We start from the raw sequence: 16,884 nt of genomic DNA, 5'->3' as shown, positions 1-16,884 counted from the left end.
ACACATGCGTGTGTGTAGCTGTGTGTGGGCACACGTGAGTGCATGGGGTGGAGATTAGGTATGGGCAATGCCAGGGCCCAGCCTGTCTGCTGGACGGCCTGGGCTCCTGCGCTGCCCATCTCTCAGCTGTGATGGACTTCGGACACCCTCAGTCAAGACTGTGTGTGGGCTTCTTCCTCATGGAGTGTGGGGAAACAAAGCTATGGGGCAGATTTGAAGATATCCCCCAGGCCAAGGAGAAGCAATAATGAAGGGCACATTACTCACTTGTCCTTGGGGTCTTCGAAGCCCTACAAGAGACAGAGAAAGAAGAGGAGTATGAGCACTGAGAGGACTAGATGCGAGGCTTCTGAAGTTGGGGCTATGGGAAGGGGCAGCTCATTTCTCTCTACAGTTCACCCAGGAGCTTGGACATAAGGGAGGGTTGTCACTCAATAGTCCTTTCTTCCTTCCTCCTCCTCTCCGTCTTTCATTCTTTCCTTCAGTGAACACAGCTGGGTTCTTCCTGTGGGACGGGCTCTGTGCTAGATGCTGGGGGTGCACTGTGCTTGCGTTCCATCCATTGGCAAAACCCATGTCTAAGCTCTTCCTGGCCCCACACCCAATTCCTTATCATTTTCCATAAACTTCCCCGCCCCTCCTTCTGGACCCTGGGCTTGAAGGGTCCCCTCCCAATTCTGCCACTTACTCATAAGAGAAACCTCTAAGCTGATCAATCCCCACATGTGTGCACACATGTGCACACACACCCACTCACATATTCACCCTCCACCCCCACTGGGCACATATAAAATCTCTTAGGAGGGACTCTCCATCAAGATGGAAACATAGGTAAACATGGCTCGCCTCCTTACACAAACACAACAAAAACTGCAACTAGACTACAAAACAACTATCACCCAGAATCGTCAGAAAATCAAGCTGTATGGAAGTCCAACAACCAGGGAATTAAAGAAGCTACCTTCATCCAGACAGGTAGGAGGGGTGGAGACATGCAGAAAGATGCAGGATGGGTGGTCCCACACCCATGTGTGGTGGATAGAAATTAGGAGGGATACCTCAGGAGGGATCCCACCCTCACACCAGACCCCTCAGCCCACGGTTCCAGTGCCAGGTAGATAAGTCCCATAACTTCTGGCTGTAAAAACAGTGGGGGTTGGGGTGGCAGAAGAAACTGCAGGATTCTCAAGAGTCTCCTCTTAAAGGGCCTGCAACAGACTTAGGACTTACAGAGGCTCACTCCCTCTGGGCTTCAGCACCGGGGCAGCAGCTCGAAGGGCACCAGTGACGTACGGGGAGAAACTGAAGTGACTGGCATCAGGGCAAGTGCTGGGGGACAACTTCCTCCCTGATAAAATTCCAGAGGCCAGGCAGAGGCATTGTCCCCTTTCTGAGCCCTCTCCCACAGAGAGACAAAGAACAGCAACACCGTAACTGGAGTTCTATCAACTCGTTTCACACGGGTTACCCTCTCACCCCCGGAAATTACCTAAGGTTCCACCCCATCCAACTTTACCAGTGAGCTTTTCTACAATAGGCCACGCTACTAAGACATGGAGTCAAAGCAGCTCTACCTAATACACAGAAACAAACACAGGGAGTCTGCCAAAGTGAGGAGACAAATATGGCTCAAACAAAAGAACAGATCAAACCTCCAGAAAAAGAACTAAATGAAATGGAGATAAGCAATCTATCAGATGCAGAGTTCAAAACACTGGTTATTAGGATGCTCAAGGAACTCACTGGGCACTTCAACCGCATAAAAAGACCCAGGCAGAAATGAAGGTTACAGTAAATGAAATAAGGAAAAATTTACAGGGAACCAACAGAGGAGTGGATGAAGCTGAGAATCAAATCAATGATTTGAAACATATGGAAGAAAAAAGACATTCAATTAGAACAGCAAAAAGAAAAAAGAATCCAAAAAACAAGGATAGGCTAAGGAGACTCTGGGACAACTTCAAATGTACCAACATTTGAATCACAGGGGTGCCAGAAGGAGAAGAAAAAGAGCAAGAAATTGCAAACTTCCCTAATTTGGTGAAGGAAATAGACATACAAGTTCACGAAGCACAGAGAGTCCCAAACAAGGTGAACTCAAACAGGACCACACCAAGACACATCATAATTAAAATGGCAAAGATTAAAGATAGAGAGAATCTTAAAGCAGCAAGAGAAAAGCAGAGAGTTACCTATAAATGAATTCCCTTATGACTGTCAGCTGATTTCTTAAAAGAAACTTTGCAGGCTGGAAGGGGCTGGCAAGAAGTATCAAAGTGGTGAAAAGCAAGGACCTACAACCTAGATTACTCTACCCAGCAAAGCTATCACTTAGAATGGAAGGGCAGATAAAGTGCTTCCCAGACAAGGTAGAGCTCAAGGAATTTATCATCACCACACCACTATTATATGAAATGTTAAAGGGATTTATTTAAGAAAAAGAAGGTGGTCAAAACTATGAACATTAAAATGGCAATAAATTCACAGCTGTCAACAACTGAATCTAAAAAACAAACTGAGCAAACAAACAGAACAGAAACAGAATCATAGATCGAATCATAGACAAGGAGATCATTTGGAAGGTTATCAGTTGGGAGAAAGAAGGGGAGAATGGGGGAAAAGGTGCAGGGATTAAGTACAGACTGGCAGGTACAGAATAGACAGGGGCATGTTAAGAACAGTGTAGGAAATGGAGTAGCCAAAGACCTCATATGTAGGACGCATGGACATGAACTAAAAGGGGAGATTGCTGGAGGGAAAAGGGGTACCGGGCAGAAGGGGGAAAAATGTGAAAAATTGGGACAACTGTAAAACCTGACATGTTTTTAATAAAACTGTTTCTGACTGTCCAGTGCTCCTTTGGTTGTCGGCTGGGGCTGGTATTTGGGCCGGGGCCACCCTAAGCACACGGGGGGCCATGTTGGTGCCGAGAACTCAGCATCCACTTGGGGTGGAGAACTGTCAACAGTCTGAAAAGCTTTTGGTCCATTAACCGTGGCAGACAGTCATTAAGAACACTGACCAGCAGACTGGGTTCAAGTGCCCCGATCTGCTCACTAGTTTTAGGATAATGGTCCTCAGCCAGACTTGGAGGACCCTCAGATGGGTTTCTCCAGTTTGTGCCTCAGCACTCCAGGGAGAAGCGGAGCTCAGGAGTTTTGTTTGGTTCCCAATTCCTCCGCTTCAGCCCTAAAGCAAAAGCAGAGGTCGTGGCCATCCGCACTGAGGCACAGACTCCGGTTTGCACCACTGTACCATGAGGCCACTCGTCTTCCCTGGGCCCTGGGGCCCAGCCTGCCTCCCCCTTGCAATGCAGAGCTTCCCTGGTCCTGGTTGGATTATGAGAAGTCCATCCGCGCTTATCCAGTCAACTTTCTTGTTAACAAATAATAAATTAGGGAACTTATAACACTCGTGCCTAAACATAAACCAGCATGGCCATTACTGTTTCAAATGCTGAATAAAAGTTGGGAAAAGATTTAAAGAAATAAACCTCTGATCACAAGTTAGCGTCTTTCTAACTGCTCTCTGTCACTGCTTCATGTGATTTCCACCCCCTTCCCCACACCTAGGCCCTCTTAGTGGCAGTCAGGAGAGCTTGGAAGCTCTCCTTTTGCCAATGGTGTGCTTGAGGGCTGCTGGGACCTGTCCCGTCCCCAGCCCAGACACTGCTTGGGCACCCCGGGGTGCCAGGGGTGGGTGCTTGGATGTTGGCCCCTTGGGTGACTCTGCCCAGCTGGGATAGGGGAGGCTATTAACACGCTGCAGGAGCCTTGCCTGCAGCTGGTCTCCCCTGAGACTGCCCTTTGCCAGTTATGGCCCTTGTGCTAATTCTTGCAGGTTCTGCATCCTAACAATGATGAATGTGTCTGCCCAACTGATGCTTGCCATCCAAACTGTCTCTGAGGCTCTGAAATGACTGAAGATCTCATTTACACCAAATATCACTAAAGAAAAAAATATCCACACACTTTAAACAGAGAAAGCACCCCCAGGAACCTTTCCTGCCTGCAGGTGGCTCCTCCTCGCCACCTCGTTCCTGCCTGTCTCCTCCTCCACCTCCTCCTCCGTTCCCCATCATCTCCAGTGTCCCTTCCTCCCCCACTTGCCCTCTTCCTGTCTTCCTGCTCCCCTGTTCCTCTCTTTCCTCCTGCAGGGCTGAGAGCCTCGCTTCTATTCATCCTGCTCTCAGTCTCTCCCTTCTCCTCATACCAGTCCCCTCTGGACCATCCTGGTCTTGTGGGCACAGTCTCTAGAAGACTATTAAAGGGCTGGGGTGAGAACAGGGAGGGTCCACCAATGGTTCTTTGCTCTGAGGAGGGCCCTTGAGGGAGGGAGGGGGTGGCTGGAGGTTGGGGCAACACTGACTAGGTCTGGGGGAGTCCAAGTTCAAAGCTCTGGGGTGAGGCAGGGCTTCTCCCACTCTGCTCCCTCATAATCTTGGTGTCCTGTGAGTCAACTCTACCATCAGATATAAAATGGAGATCTTGACCCAATTCACTTTTTGGTCTTGCGCATTGTCCTTAAACCTTTGTCATCTGCTGCCTGTTAACTGGCAAGGAGCAGAGGGACTGGGCTCCCCAGCGGTCACCTCCCTCAGGTCCCTGGCTCTGTCTGCCGAATGCCCAGGGAGTCTGTTTCTAACCCTTACTGCTGCAGCTGAAACCTAGTCTGATCCACAGACCCCCAGCGAGGGGCCCTAGTGCGCATGTCCCATTTACCCCTGGACCCTGCTCCATGGGAGGTGCATGGCCACACACTGATCCCTACACCCTCACTCCTCACCCAGGCCCCCTCCTCAGGGAGGGTTCTGCCTGGAAGCCAGGCTGCCCTTGCGCTCTCAGGTGAAAGGGAAGAAACACGGCTGCTGTGAGCTGACTTCTGTCATCTCTCTTCTTCCCACCTTCCAAATTCCTTTCTATCATCGCTGAGAGACCTGGGCAACACATGCTGAATCAGCTCGTCCCTGGTGCATGCAGGGATGCTGGGGCTCTCTGTCCTCTGACACAGGCAGGGCCCCTTGAGGTGGGGGTAGCACCCTACCTCGGTCTCCACTCGCTCAGCCTGCACACACCCACCAGCCAGCTGCAGTTAGCAGGTGTGTTTCTCACCACAGTAGGCAAAGGGGGCCATCACTTGGTGCTTGCAAAAAAGCACTGGGGTGGTTTCTGAAACATCTGAGTCGAAGGATGAGTTTCAACTGCCTGGGAAATGCCGCAGGTGCTGGAAGACACGTCTGACCAGCCAATGCCCACCCAGCCCCCCAGGACCTCACCCTGGGACCAGCCAGCTGGGTCTGCTTCCAGCCTGTGCCAGGGAGGAAGGGGCGTCGCTGCTCTGTTCCAAAGCCGAATCCGGCACGCCACGAGATGGCAGAGTTCATGGGGAAAGCCTGGGGCCAGTAGTCAGGCACTCTGGCTCCTAGTGCAAAGTTAGGGTGAGCCTACTCCCAGTGTTTCCTTCTGTGGCTGTCCAGATTCCCTCGGGCGGGCGGCGCCAGGGGCCTGGACCAGCCCTCACACCCCAGAAGCCCACCCTGGACAGTGCAGCCCGCACGCTGCCCCAACAGTCACTCACCATTCGCTTCATCTCCTTGGACACCTGGTTGCCACCCAGGTGGTTGTAGAAGGGGCGCTCAGCCCCCCAGTGCGGCGGGTTGTGCCCAATGGAGTTGGTTCTCTGGCGATTCATCTTGGCGATCATGGCCTTCTCTTCTTTCTGGGAGAGCAACACAGACGCATCAGCCTGTGGCCAGGGCCCACCAGATGAGCCCCACTATGGAGTTTCTCATTTCTCCCAGATGCCTGGCCAGATGCCCAGCAGGTAAGGCAGCTACTCCTCTCTCCTCTGCACAGCCTGGAGCCCAGAGGTCTGCTAAGATCCTACAGCTCACCCGAGAAAGCATTCTAATCCCTCCAAACTCCCCGAAGCTAGCCCTGGCTGGCCCAGGTGGGAGCTGCAGAACAAGACAGTGAGGTTGGTCCTGTGAGGAAGCAACGGGCCTGGGAACATCTGTTATTCACATGGAATTCTCAGGGGCAGGCAGAGCCTGGGTCTGTAGTTTCCCGGGGTAATAAAGGGAGAGAAAACCTGGGATTCCAACTCCATTCAACTTATCCAAAACAGGCATGCCCTAGCAGAACTGGCAGTGCGGCCGGCCCTGTGGCCCAAAAGGCAGCTTCCAGAGGTCTGGGTCATTAGAATATGAAATTCAAGGACTGACATGCGTTGTACAAGTGCACAAACAGGGCTTCAACTAGCTACTGATGTGCCAACCACGATCTTGTCTTCCCGTCTGTCTGTTCATCCATCCACAAAGGCTCCATTGAAGGCATGGAGAGCCCCTGAAAAGCCCTGAGGCCGCCTTCCCCTCAGCTCCCTCCCTGAGCCTGGGAAGGGAGTGCGGAGGGTGAGAGATTCAGAGAGAAGGGGACACAGGCTGTTTCAGCTGCCACTGCTGGGGGAGGGTCACTGTCTGTCTGTCTGTCTTTCTGTCTCCAATTCACCCTTTCTGGACGACTTGTCAAGCTGGAAGAACCAAGACCAAGAGAACCCAAGATACAGGGCAGGAAGGTGGGGCTGCTGGTGGCCGTGTGAAGAGGTGGGAGGGGCGTGGGCGGAGGGAAGGGGGAGGAGGGCGTGGGCAGGTTTTAGTTCCTATATACTGCAGCCAAACAACAAGCCAACGTTCAAATGTATAAGCCTCTAGGAGCTCTCCCCAAAGTGCCCTGCTTCCTCCCAGCCTCTCCCTGGTGTCTGTGAGGGGCCTGATACAGCCCCCCAGAGGCCCCTGCAGCCCGGGTCCATGTCCTGGGTATGCTGCTGAGGCAGGACACGGTGCCCTCTGATGTCCCCTCCCAGGGTGGGCATCTGCCCCCAAGAGACCTGCCTCCCTTTAAAAACCCACTTTTGCTCTCATCCAAGACTTTCTCTGAACTTTTCTCACAGCTTAATTTTGTCGTTAGGCTGACTTTTTAGGGGAGAAACAGGAAGCTTTTCTCTGTCAGAGGGCTCTGACTAACAGATAAATTCAACTGAAAGATTCATAAGGAAAAGGCATTTTGATGTAGGGAGAAATAGAAAGTGTTCTCATCATTCACTTTAAAAATTAAGAACTTGGAACATGACAGTATTAGAAATAGAACACTGCAGTCTGCTGATAATTCAGTTTTGTATTTTGGTAAGTGTGGGCTGAGACAAAAGGAAGATGAAGAGAAACTAAAAAGTTAAAGGAGAAAAGACAGAGGTTCAATAAACACAGATACACAAGTACAGGTGGGGAGAGAGAGAGAGAGAGAGAGAAGGGCAAAAGTCTGCTTGGTTCAGGCAATGGAAAAGGGGTGAGGGGAGGTTTACGGTAGATACAGATCCTGAGGCTTCATGTCCACCTCCTGACCTTCTGATGCATTGTTGCTAACTGATCTGAGGCCTCTGCATTTTTGCAACAGAAGCCAATTGAAAACATTCCCTCTTCACCATCAGCCTTTGCAGGGCTACTGGAACTCCGATGTCCTTCCCAAGATGCAGGAGCTGCGACTGTGTAAGGAATTCATGACTTGACTCAAGAAGAGAAGGCAGCAGCAGGCCAAAAAAACGTCCCTCCCAAAAGACTGAAGCCCCCAAGCCTCCCGGCCCCCGGCCCCCGGCTCCCGAACCCGCTTCTGGGTGCAGCGCAGGATGAGGAAGGTCTCGATGCTGTGCTCCTTGAGGTAGGCGTTGCGCTCGCCCCCACAGCCCGGCTCCACCTCATAGTCCCCGTTCAGATAGTTGAGTGTGGCCTTGGTGATATGGATGCGCCTGCAGGTGGGGAGGGAAGCAGGAGAGGAGGGAGAAAACCTGAATTCAGAACTCTAGCTGCTATGCAGAACCCAGCTGCAACTGACGCAATCATGATTCAAAGTCTGGCTCAAATGCTAACCCCAACCTCGGTCCCCACCTCGACGTCCTGTATCCCTCCAATGTCATCAAAATGGCTCAGGTAGGGCCCATCCCAGGTCGTGTCCACCACAACCACGCTATGTCACATAGATGATATATTATTATAACAGTATAATATATTATTAGCCTGCCAGAAGGACACGGCCTCCAGCCTCACACTCTGCAAACCTGCCCAGGAGCCAGCAATGGCTTCAACTATCAGCAGCGTCCAAATCCCCGCCTGGCATACATATCCTTCTTAACACAGGTTTTTCCCACTGGCCCCTAAAAGGCCGCTGGCTCTACTTCTATTCCTTGGAATGCTGTGTTCTCCTATCCCGTGTCTGTCCTTGCCCCATCCCTCAGCCTGACACCCTCCAACCCCACCTTCCTCGTCTGTCCAAACCCTGCCCATCGTCCAGGTGCTCACATTCCACCTCTTTTCTGTCCTGGGGACCCCGGAAGTTATCCGTGGTTGCTCCCTCCTCTAGAACTCTACCGTACCCACTGCATCTCGGCGAGGTTGACCTGATGCTCCTCTACAGCTTGCTGTGTTTCGTGTTAAGTAATTTGTCAAGTTGAAGAACTTCTACTTAAAGTCTGCCAACCCCAGGATTTCAAGCTTTTCCCTCCTGCTCACCCCAGCCCTGATCTTCACAGTCACCCTAAGTGGGGCTGGGTGGGAGGCTAAGTCTGAGCCCTGCCCACAGCCCTCACTCACCCAGCCTTGCCTCCAGCCTCCATGTGGTTGGCCAGCGTGACGTCGTTAGACCAGACGTCGAACTGCCACTTCCTGAGACCAAGGACACCGCAGTGTACTCGCCCGCTGTGAATTCCCACGCGCATGTTCACGTTCACCCCAGTCACCTCCCGGACCAACCTGGGGATGGAGCAGGGGTAAGGCTGGGAGAGGGTCAGGGGCCGGGCACACGGAGTGGGGTGAGGCTAGAAGGCAGGGGGGTTAGGGGGCCTGTCAGAAAGTGCAGGGGTCAAAGAGTCATTTCTTTTGGGACCAGCCCAAACCCAATCTGAGACTGTCCAACCTGGAGGGCGGGACGGGCCGGGAGTTCCGGGGCTCTGGGCTGTGAGAGGTGCTGCTTCCTGTCTTGGCCACAAGGTGGCGTGGCAGCTCACACTAAAACCCAGGCCCCACCGCTTCCCCTCACTAGGGCACCTGGGGCCAGGGCTTTCCTTGGTCAATTAAGTTGTGTTCCAAAAATGTAAATGAACAGTAGTACTGACTTGAGCCAGACAGGGAAGTTACAGCCAATACAAACCCCATTCACATAATGCTCGTAGATTTATGCACATGGCTGGATAACAGAGAAAGGTGGGTAAAAGAGGACATACACGTCTCCTCTAGAAAGAAGGGGAGCCCAGGCAGGGCCAGGGGACTGGGTGTCTTCTATGCACTACAAGGTAGTTCCAGTCCCTGCTACATGTACCACGTACCCAGGGGGTCCCCAATAGACAGGTGGGCCCTCTGTGGGAAGGGGAGTAGGACAGGAGCTATACATCTCCAGGTATGTGTCTGGGTCCCAGGGTCTGCCAAAGAGGGCACAGTATGAACTTTTTAGGGACCTGGACCCTCCCTGGGGATGAGCCCACTCAGCCAGCTGTGGGCCGGCAGTCTGGCCATGAGAACTCCAGCCCGCCCCACAAGGGAGAGGCTGATGCGCACCCAGGGAAGCTTTATGTCATCAGTAATTTCTCTTGTCCTGCAATCAACTCTGCAAATACTTAACTGGAGCCATTCCTTTCATTCACAATGCCTCTGGCCACTTGCTCAGGTTGATGGCATCTCATTCTACATTCTTGGCTTAACTCTAGGGCCGCCTCCTTCAGGAAGCCCCTGAATGAAGGTCCTCTCAGTGGAATGAATGGCTGCCTCCTTGGCAACTCCCACCACCGTTTGCCTCTTTCCTGGTGGTGCCTTCTCAGCATGCCTGCTATCAGGGCAGTGGAGTCCCAGCCTCTCTCCCTCAAGAGACCCCATGCTTCCAGCGAGGGACGCACTGGCTAGCCCAGGCCCGCGGGGGCACTCAGCAAACATGCCGAATGGAACTGAGCCCAAACGTAATGGACCTGGCCACGTCCTGGCCAGCTACCCTGACCTCTGACCTTGCCCACTGTGGCTTTCCCTCTGCCGCGTCCCAGACTACGTGTAATGCTCAAAGTTACTGAGCCTGGATGCGACCTCTGACCTCCTCCCTGGATGACATTAAAGTTGGGTTGTCCATGATTTTTAATGACTGGGGCTCCTTCTACAGCCAACAATGAGCAAGAACTGGCCCAAATCCTTTTTGCTGTACTCCCAGGAAGGATGGGTTTTTTTGAAAGGGGAACACTTGTGTTGGACTCGCCCTGTGTTCGACTCTCTAGGTGTATTACCCTGGAGAGCTGCTTACCCCGTGAGCCCAGCCTTTCTCATCAGGGAAGAAATGGGGCTGGGGGGTCCCCCCTGGCTGAGCGATGGTGACAGGACATGAGAGGCCGGAGTGCAAGGCCCCCACGCGGCACGGCTGCAGCTCGTCCTCCGCTCCTGCAGAGGTAGAGCCACACCTCCTGCAAAGCCCTCCCTTCCTACAGGACACGTGCCTCAGGGAAAGCTTCCCAGGCTGCTGTGGGTGAAAGGAGCCCAGGAGAAGGCTCAACACCTACAGGTGCAAATCAACCCTCCCATGAGGCCGGAAGGTCCTTGGAGATGGCTTTGCCCCACCGTTTCCCTGCCTCTGTCCGTCCGACCAGGTGGCCAGCCAGTCCATCACTCGGCCTGTGGACAGCCCCCCTGCAGACAGACAGTCCCCCTGGAGATGGGGCAGTCTCCCCCTGGGGACAGGCACTTACGAGATGGCCTCAATCATGTCCATGCCCATCTCCACGCAGCAGTGGGCGTGGTCAGCCCTCGCTTCAGGCAGCCCCGAGACGCAGTAATAACAATCCCCCAGGATCTTAATACGTAAACAGTGATTCTCCTGGAAAGCAAATTAATTTTAAAAATTAAAAATAGCAGGACAGTGAAGTGGGAGGGGAAAAAACGGGAAGCAAACAGATTCACTCCATGCCTGGAATAACTTGCCTTTTAGGGCAGTGAGCACAGACCCAGACGGGAGGCCCCTGTCCTGGGACAGGCTTATCAAAAGCCTTGGGGGACAGAGGACAGGCTGAGCAGCCCTCACAGAGGCATTCCAGCCTCCTCCATGGGCAGCAAATAGGGCAGAGTCGTCAGGTCAGGAAGGCCTCAGGCTGAGCGGGTGTGTCCCTGTCCCACTACGCCCCCTGGAGCAAGCCTTGACTCTTGGCCTAAGGTTCTGTAAACAGTTTTTTTTATTATTTTTCTTTTACGATTAGAATAAAGCAGAAATAAGATTTAACCACAACTTTGCCTGACCCCCTCTGCCTGAGTTTTTATCAAAGAGTTCTACTCAATAAATAAGATCTTAAGGGAAAAAAAAAAAAGCCCTGACTGGTGTGGCTCAGTGGGTTGGATGTCATCCCACAAAGTGAAAGGTCATCAGTTCAACCCCCGTCAGGGCACCTGCCTGGGCTGCGGTTTCTGTACCCAGTTGGGGCGCATATGAGAAGCAACTGATCGATGTTTCTCTTTCACATCAATGTTTCTCTCCCTCTCTTTCTCCCTCCCTTTCCCTTCTCTAAAAATAAATAAATAAAATCTTTAAAAAAAAGAAAAAAAAGAGCCTGCTCAACCAGCAAGTAAGTACTGAGACACCCACAGGGCTGAAGTGCCAGCTACAATAACAACAACGGCTCAGCAGAGTCACCCCGGCAAACCATGTCTGTAACTGGGACTGAGATGGGAGGTCATTAATCACCAGTTCTGAACTGCCCACGGCCGCCTCCAAGAAGTAAGTTTATGAAGCTGGACACTGGGACTCATTTAAGGCCCATCCTTGCCCAAGTGCCAAGCATGAACCTGTTCACCTCGCCCACGTTCCGTGATAAAACAGTCGGTGGGGTGGGGCCCAGCACTAGTGCCTGCAGGGGGCGAAGGGGAACCGGTCCGAGTGCTGGGTGCTGACGTATAATGACTTTGCAAGGGCCCAGTGCACCACCCAAAGCCATGGAAGCTGGGAAACAGTGACAAAGTGTAAAACAGGACTAACGAAGGAAGTGTCATTAAGCCCTCCCTGCCCGAGGGTGCTACTTCCACTGTGTCCCAAGGTTGAAGAGTCCTCTCTCTGGAAGCTTCTGGAGGTGGCCCATGGCCATCTGCAGACCACTCTGGCCAACCTCATCAGGACAGTGGCTCTACGGCGCCCCATCTGCCCCATCTGCCCCATCGAAAAGAAATTCCTCGGGGGTCTGGGCAGCGTTGCCTGCAGGCCTCACCAGACCCTCCCACTGACGGAGGGCTCACTTACCTGCTCCCTCAGACCCATGACTCTGAGAGGCGTCTCCAACTGAGTATGTGGCCGCGGCTGACACAGGGCGGGAGGACACACAGCCACCTTCGCCTGCAGGGCACAACCCTGGCACAGTGCCTGTCCCTGGGATTCATCGGGTCCTAACCATAGCACCCCCCTCCGGCAGCCCACATCGGGCCACCCTGCTGGCCCTGGCTCAGGCACCGGGTGCCCCAGGGCACGGGCAGGGTGACTCACCGCAGCCAGCTTGTCGAAGCGGGCGAAGAGCTCGTTGAGGGTCATGACCAGCTCTTGGGCGGTGCACTGCGATGCCAGGCTGGTGAAGCCCTCGATGTCAGCAAACAGGATGCTGGGGACACAGGTGGAGGAAGACTCCAGTGAGGGAGGAAGGTCAGGGGGACACAGCCAGGCTCACCCTTGGCCTTAGGAGGGCTGCCAGCCAGCACGAGGCCTGGGAAGCTCCACATGGCTGCTGGGGCGGGCACAAAGGGGCCCCGGCCTTGGGGATCCGAGAATGCTGCCCTTGCCCTGCTGACACCTCCAGTCCTTCCTTCTGTATTCTCACTGCCACCCAAAGGGACGGCGGGGCAGCGGCACAGGAGGCCTGGCGGGGCATGTCTGCCTGAGTTTACCACAGACAGGGGTCGGGCCCCCAATTCTCAGGTACCTCCTGGGTCGGCCCCTGCTTCAACCTGGCACTGCTCCCCTCAAGGTGTCTGGGCCTGGGGACGGGGGCCTTTGATTCATCTGCTCTGGAAAGTGTTTCAGGACCAAATGGTGGCTTCACAAAGGCTTCACTTCACACACAAGGGAATCAGCCCCCAAGCTCTCCATCCCAAAGAAATCCACTAGAAGGGACAGACTAAAGGGGGCTCAGGGAAGAGAGAGAGAGAGGAAGACACTGCCCAGAAGCATCTTTGGAAGGCCCCCAACATGTCCCCCCCACCTCCTTTGGCCTCATCCCCCGGCACCCATCAAATGCAGCTGGTCCCTGCGTTGCACATTGTGGATCTTTTATGCTTCTGACACTCTTGTTTCCAAGATTGAAACATCTTTCTTTTGTTTCATAACAGATGACCAGAGGTGAGGACCCAGGGCCTGAACGTGTAAGGGCTCCTAGAATTTTCTTCTTGAAATGGACACAAAAATGTAGCGACTCTTGTGTACTGAGAAGTTCCAGATGGCCTGGCATGGGGCTGGGAGTTTCCAGTGTGTCACTTCACTGGGACTGGAGGCGGCCCTGAAGCTCGAGGGCTTGCTGTGCCCACCTCACAAAAGAAGCCGGAGGCAGCAGCACGCTGGGTTCCCCCAGCCCCGGCAACCTCCAGGGCTCCTTCCTTCCCACCCTGGGCTCCCAAGGTTCCAGAACCAACAGTTCCGCTTTAAGTAACACTGTAGAACTAAAAACACTTTGTCATTTTATTCTGAAAATGTGTGGGCACATGGAGCATGTCTTTTTTTTTTCTGATGTTTGACCTCTGGGGCCTTACGTGCCCCGGGGAGCCTGTCCCTCCCAGGCTAGTCAGTTCCTAGAGACAGTCAACAACTCACCTCAGGGTCTAGAGTCCCCCGCCTCCCCCGGGCAGGCTCTCACACCCAGGCCACTGGTCCCCTGCCCTAATTGCCCCAGGGACAGGTGCCAGGAAACCCAGGACAGCCCTAAGCTTGCTAACCCTGTCTCCCCTGTTCCTTCCACCAGTAAAGGCTCTCGCTCACACTCTCCCCCTCACTCTGCACCCTGCCTGCCCCTGATGCTTCCTTGCCTGGCCCCCATCCACAGTGTGCTGTGCCCTTGCCTCTTGGGGATTGTAAGAGACTATCTTTTCAATGGACATCATCTCCTGGACTCACGACACCTGAATAATAAAACCTACATTTTAAAACAGTTGGACACTGCTCTAAGCACTTTATGTTAACTCATTAAAGGCTCACAACCACCCGAGGTTAGTATCCTGCTCTTCCAGGTAAGACAACTGAGGCACAGAGACGTTGAGTCACCTGCCCAAAGCCACAGAGGCGACCTGGCGCCAGAATCCAGGAGCTAAGCCCATCAATATTATGCTGTCTGTTGGTCTACACTCATCTTAAGTGAATAAAGGCATAATTCTATTGTCTGGCATTGTATCTGAGGCAGGGGGAGGCAAGGGACACGTGGGCTGATGCAGGTGGGCAAGTACAGGACTCCATCGAGAGGGTACACGCCCAGCAGCTGCTTGCCAGCTCACGGGGAGGGAAGTGGGAACAGGCTGGGCTGCCAGGGAGTGAGTGCTGGGGCTCCAGCCAGGCTGGGTCACCTCCCGGGAATGCACCCGAGGGCAGCCCCCAGGTCCCAAGCCCAGGGCTATTTCCCCAGCATCACGGCTCCTCGGGCCACTCTGATCCCAGCCTGGACCAGCAAGACAACTGCAGGAGGGAAGCCAAAGAGAGTGAGGAGATGGGGGCACATGATGAGGGATGAGACAAATGAGGGGAAAGAGAAAAAGTGGGGAGCAGGAGGAGCAGAGAAGAGAGACACTGTCCCTTCAGGCCATAGGACTCCGGACATCAGATGAGCTGCTGCCCCCGCGGGTGCTCAGAAGATGAAAGGGAGCCATGAGTTACCACCAAGCTTTGATGCCTGGTGTCTGAGAGGCAGGCAGGCTCAGCGTCGGCCCAGGGGAAGTCTCGGAGCCTCCAGCACGCTGCGTGAGAAAGGAGCGAGTGAGGGGACGCTGCCAGGCTCCTGATGCTGCCCTGGGCTAACCAACCAACCAACCAACTAACTAACGAAGTGTAGACCCCCATCCCGCCCACTGCCCCACTGCCCGCAGGAGGAAAGAAATGTCTCGCATAGCCTATGAAAAGTGCCGTTAACAGAGTTGTTCAAGAAATCTTTTTAACTTTCAGGAAAGCAAAGCCAAGGCAAGCTGAGGGCAAAATTTGCTGCTCCAGGGTCAAGGAGCACGGTCAGCTGACCTCACTATTTCAAAGGCAAAGCCAGTGACACCAGGCCCAGCAGCTGCTCCACTTTGGGTCCGAGGCTGGTGAGATCCCACAGTAGGAAGGAAGAAAGCCGCCAGACTTGGCAGAGGCAGGAGAGGAAGAAAGAGAATGGGCCGCTCCAGGAAGCATGAGGCAAATGGGTGTGAACCAGGGGCACCTGTCCGAGCTCACATAGCCACTCAGGCAGGACAGGTAGGTGTCTGTCTGCCCTGTATGGACATGGACAGGCCTGGACCATTCTCCTTCGCCACAGGTGACCTCGCTGGGCCAGAGAGTACTTTTCTCCCCTGCAGATTTCATCCTGCTAGACCATTCTTAGGCCTGGTGCCTATCAGAATCATCTGGGAACTTTTATAAGGAGTGGTCTGGAGCCCCTGGCCCAGATATTCGAACGTAATTGGCCCGGGGTGGGGTTCTGCTATTGATTGTTTTTTGTTGTTTTATTTTAAGCTTCCCTGGTGATTCTAATATGCAGTCAGGGTTGAGAACCACTGCACTAGTTCAAACGTCACCTTCTCAAGGAGGCTTCCGCCACCCTGTTTGAAGCCCAGCCCCTCCCGTATGTCTTCCTCCCTTCCCTGCTGTACTTCCCCACCTTGCACTTGTCATCATTTAATATACTATTTATATTACTGTGGTTGTGACTTATCATTATGCTCCTGTCTGTCTCTCCCTGTTAGAATGTAAACCCCTTAAGGGAGGGAGTTTGGTCGATTCCACTCACTGCTATACGCCAGCATAATGCCTGGCACAGAGAGTAAATGTTCAATAAAATTTGCAACTGAATGACTGAATAAGTGAGGGCAGGTCTTGTCTACTTGCCTTCTGCTCTATCGGTCCCCACTCATCCCCCTACCACATATACACAGTACCCAGAACACAGGAAGTGCCTGTGCATTAGATTCCTAGGCCTGCCGTAACAAAGTACCACACGCTGGGTGGTTTAAAACAACAGAAACTTACTCTCTCACAGTTCTGGTGCTAGAAGTCTGACACCAAGGTGTCAGCAGGGCCATGCCCCCTCTGAGGTCCTGGGCAGAATCCTTCCGTGCCTCCCCGCGGTGGTGGCTGGCCAGCCCTTGGCACCCCTTGGCTTGCAGCTGCTTCACTCTAATCCCAGGTCTGTCCTCACATGTCATTCTCCTTGTGTGTTTCTGTCTTCACAGGGCATTTTCCTCTTTGTATCAGGACACCAGTCATACTGGGTTAGCGGCCCACCCTCCTCCAGCATGACCCCCTCTTAACTTGATTTCATCAAATGCAAAGTCCCCATTTCCAAAAAAGGTCATATTCACAGATACCCGGGGTTAGAATCTCAGCATATCTTTTAGAGGGACACAGGTCAACCCACAATAGTGCCTAATATATTTTGGCTGAATAGAAGAGGATACTCATAATTTCAAAGCAACTAAGAAGCAGAGCCAGTAACTCTAGTAGCTCTTACTTCTACCCTACTTAAGAGTGCCAAACATGTCACCTGAGACAGGAGCCTGCAGAGCCTCGGGCCCGGCACCCAGGAGACGCTCCAGCAACAAATGGAAATGGTGACAGAGGCCATAGGCAGCTTCTTGGTTTGGTGCCAGGAGATATTGGAAAGCTC

General features: G+C 53.3%; 1 protein-coding gene across 1 annotated transcript in view; it reads right to left on the bottom strand.

Annotated features, from left to right (window-relative positions):
• Positions 1-16,884, bottom strand: part of ADCY5 (adenylate cyclase 5) — a 143,020-nt gene that overhangs the window by 31,941 nt on the left and 94,195 nt on the right. The window contains exons 4-9 of the mRNA XM_054575204.1: positions 12,540-12,651; positions 10,765-10,892; positions 8,639-8,797; positions 7,656-7,797; positions 5,578-5,718; positions 268-290 (exon numbers count right to left, since the gene is read on the bottom strand). Of these exons, the coding sequence (XP_054431179.1) occupies positions 268-290; positions 5,578-5,718; positions 7,656-7,797; positions 8,639-8,797; positions 10,765-10,892; positions 12,540-12,651 (705 nt within the window). The remainder of the gene's footprint in view (positions 1-267; positions 291-5,577; positions 5,719-7,655; positions 7,798-8,638; positions 8,798-10,764; positions 10,893-12,539; positions 12,652-16,884) is intronic.

The sequence above is a fragment of the Pteronotus mesoamericanus genome, unplaced genomic scaffold (assembly GCF_021234165.1).
Source record: "Pteronotus mesoamericanus isolate MK-2021 breed Mesoamerican mustached bat unplaced genomic scaffold, CSHL_Meso_final contig_27, whole genome shotgun sequence".
NCBI classification, from domain to species: domain Eukaryota; kingdom Metazoa; phylum Chordata; class Mammalia; order Chiroptera; family Mormoopidae; genus Pteronotus; species Pteronotus mesoamericanus.
This window is presented reverse-complemented; position numbering and strand designations above follow the sequence as displayed.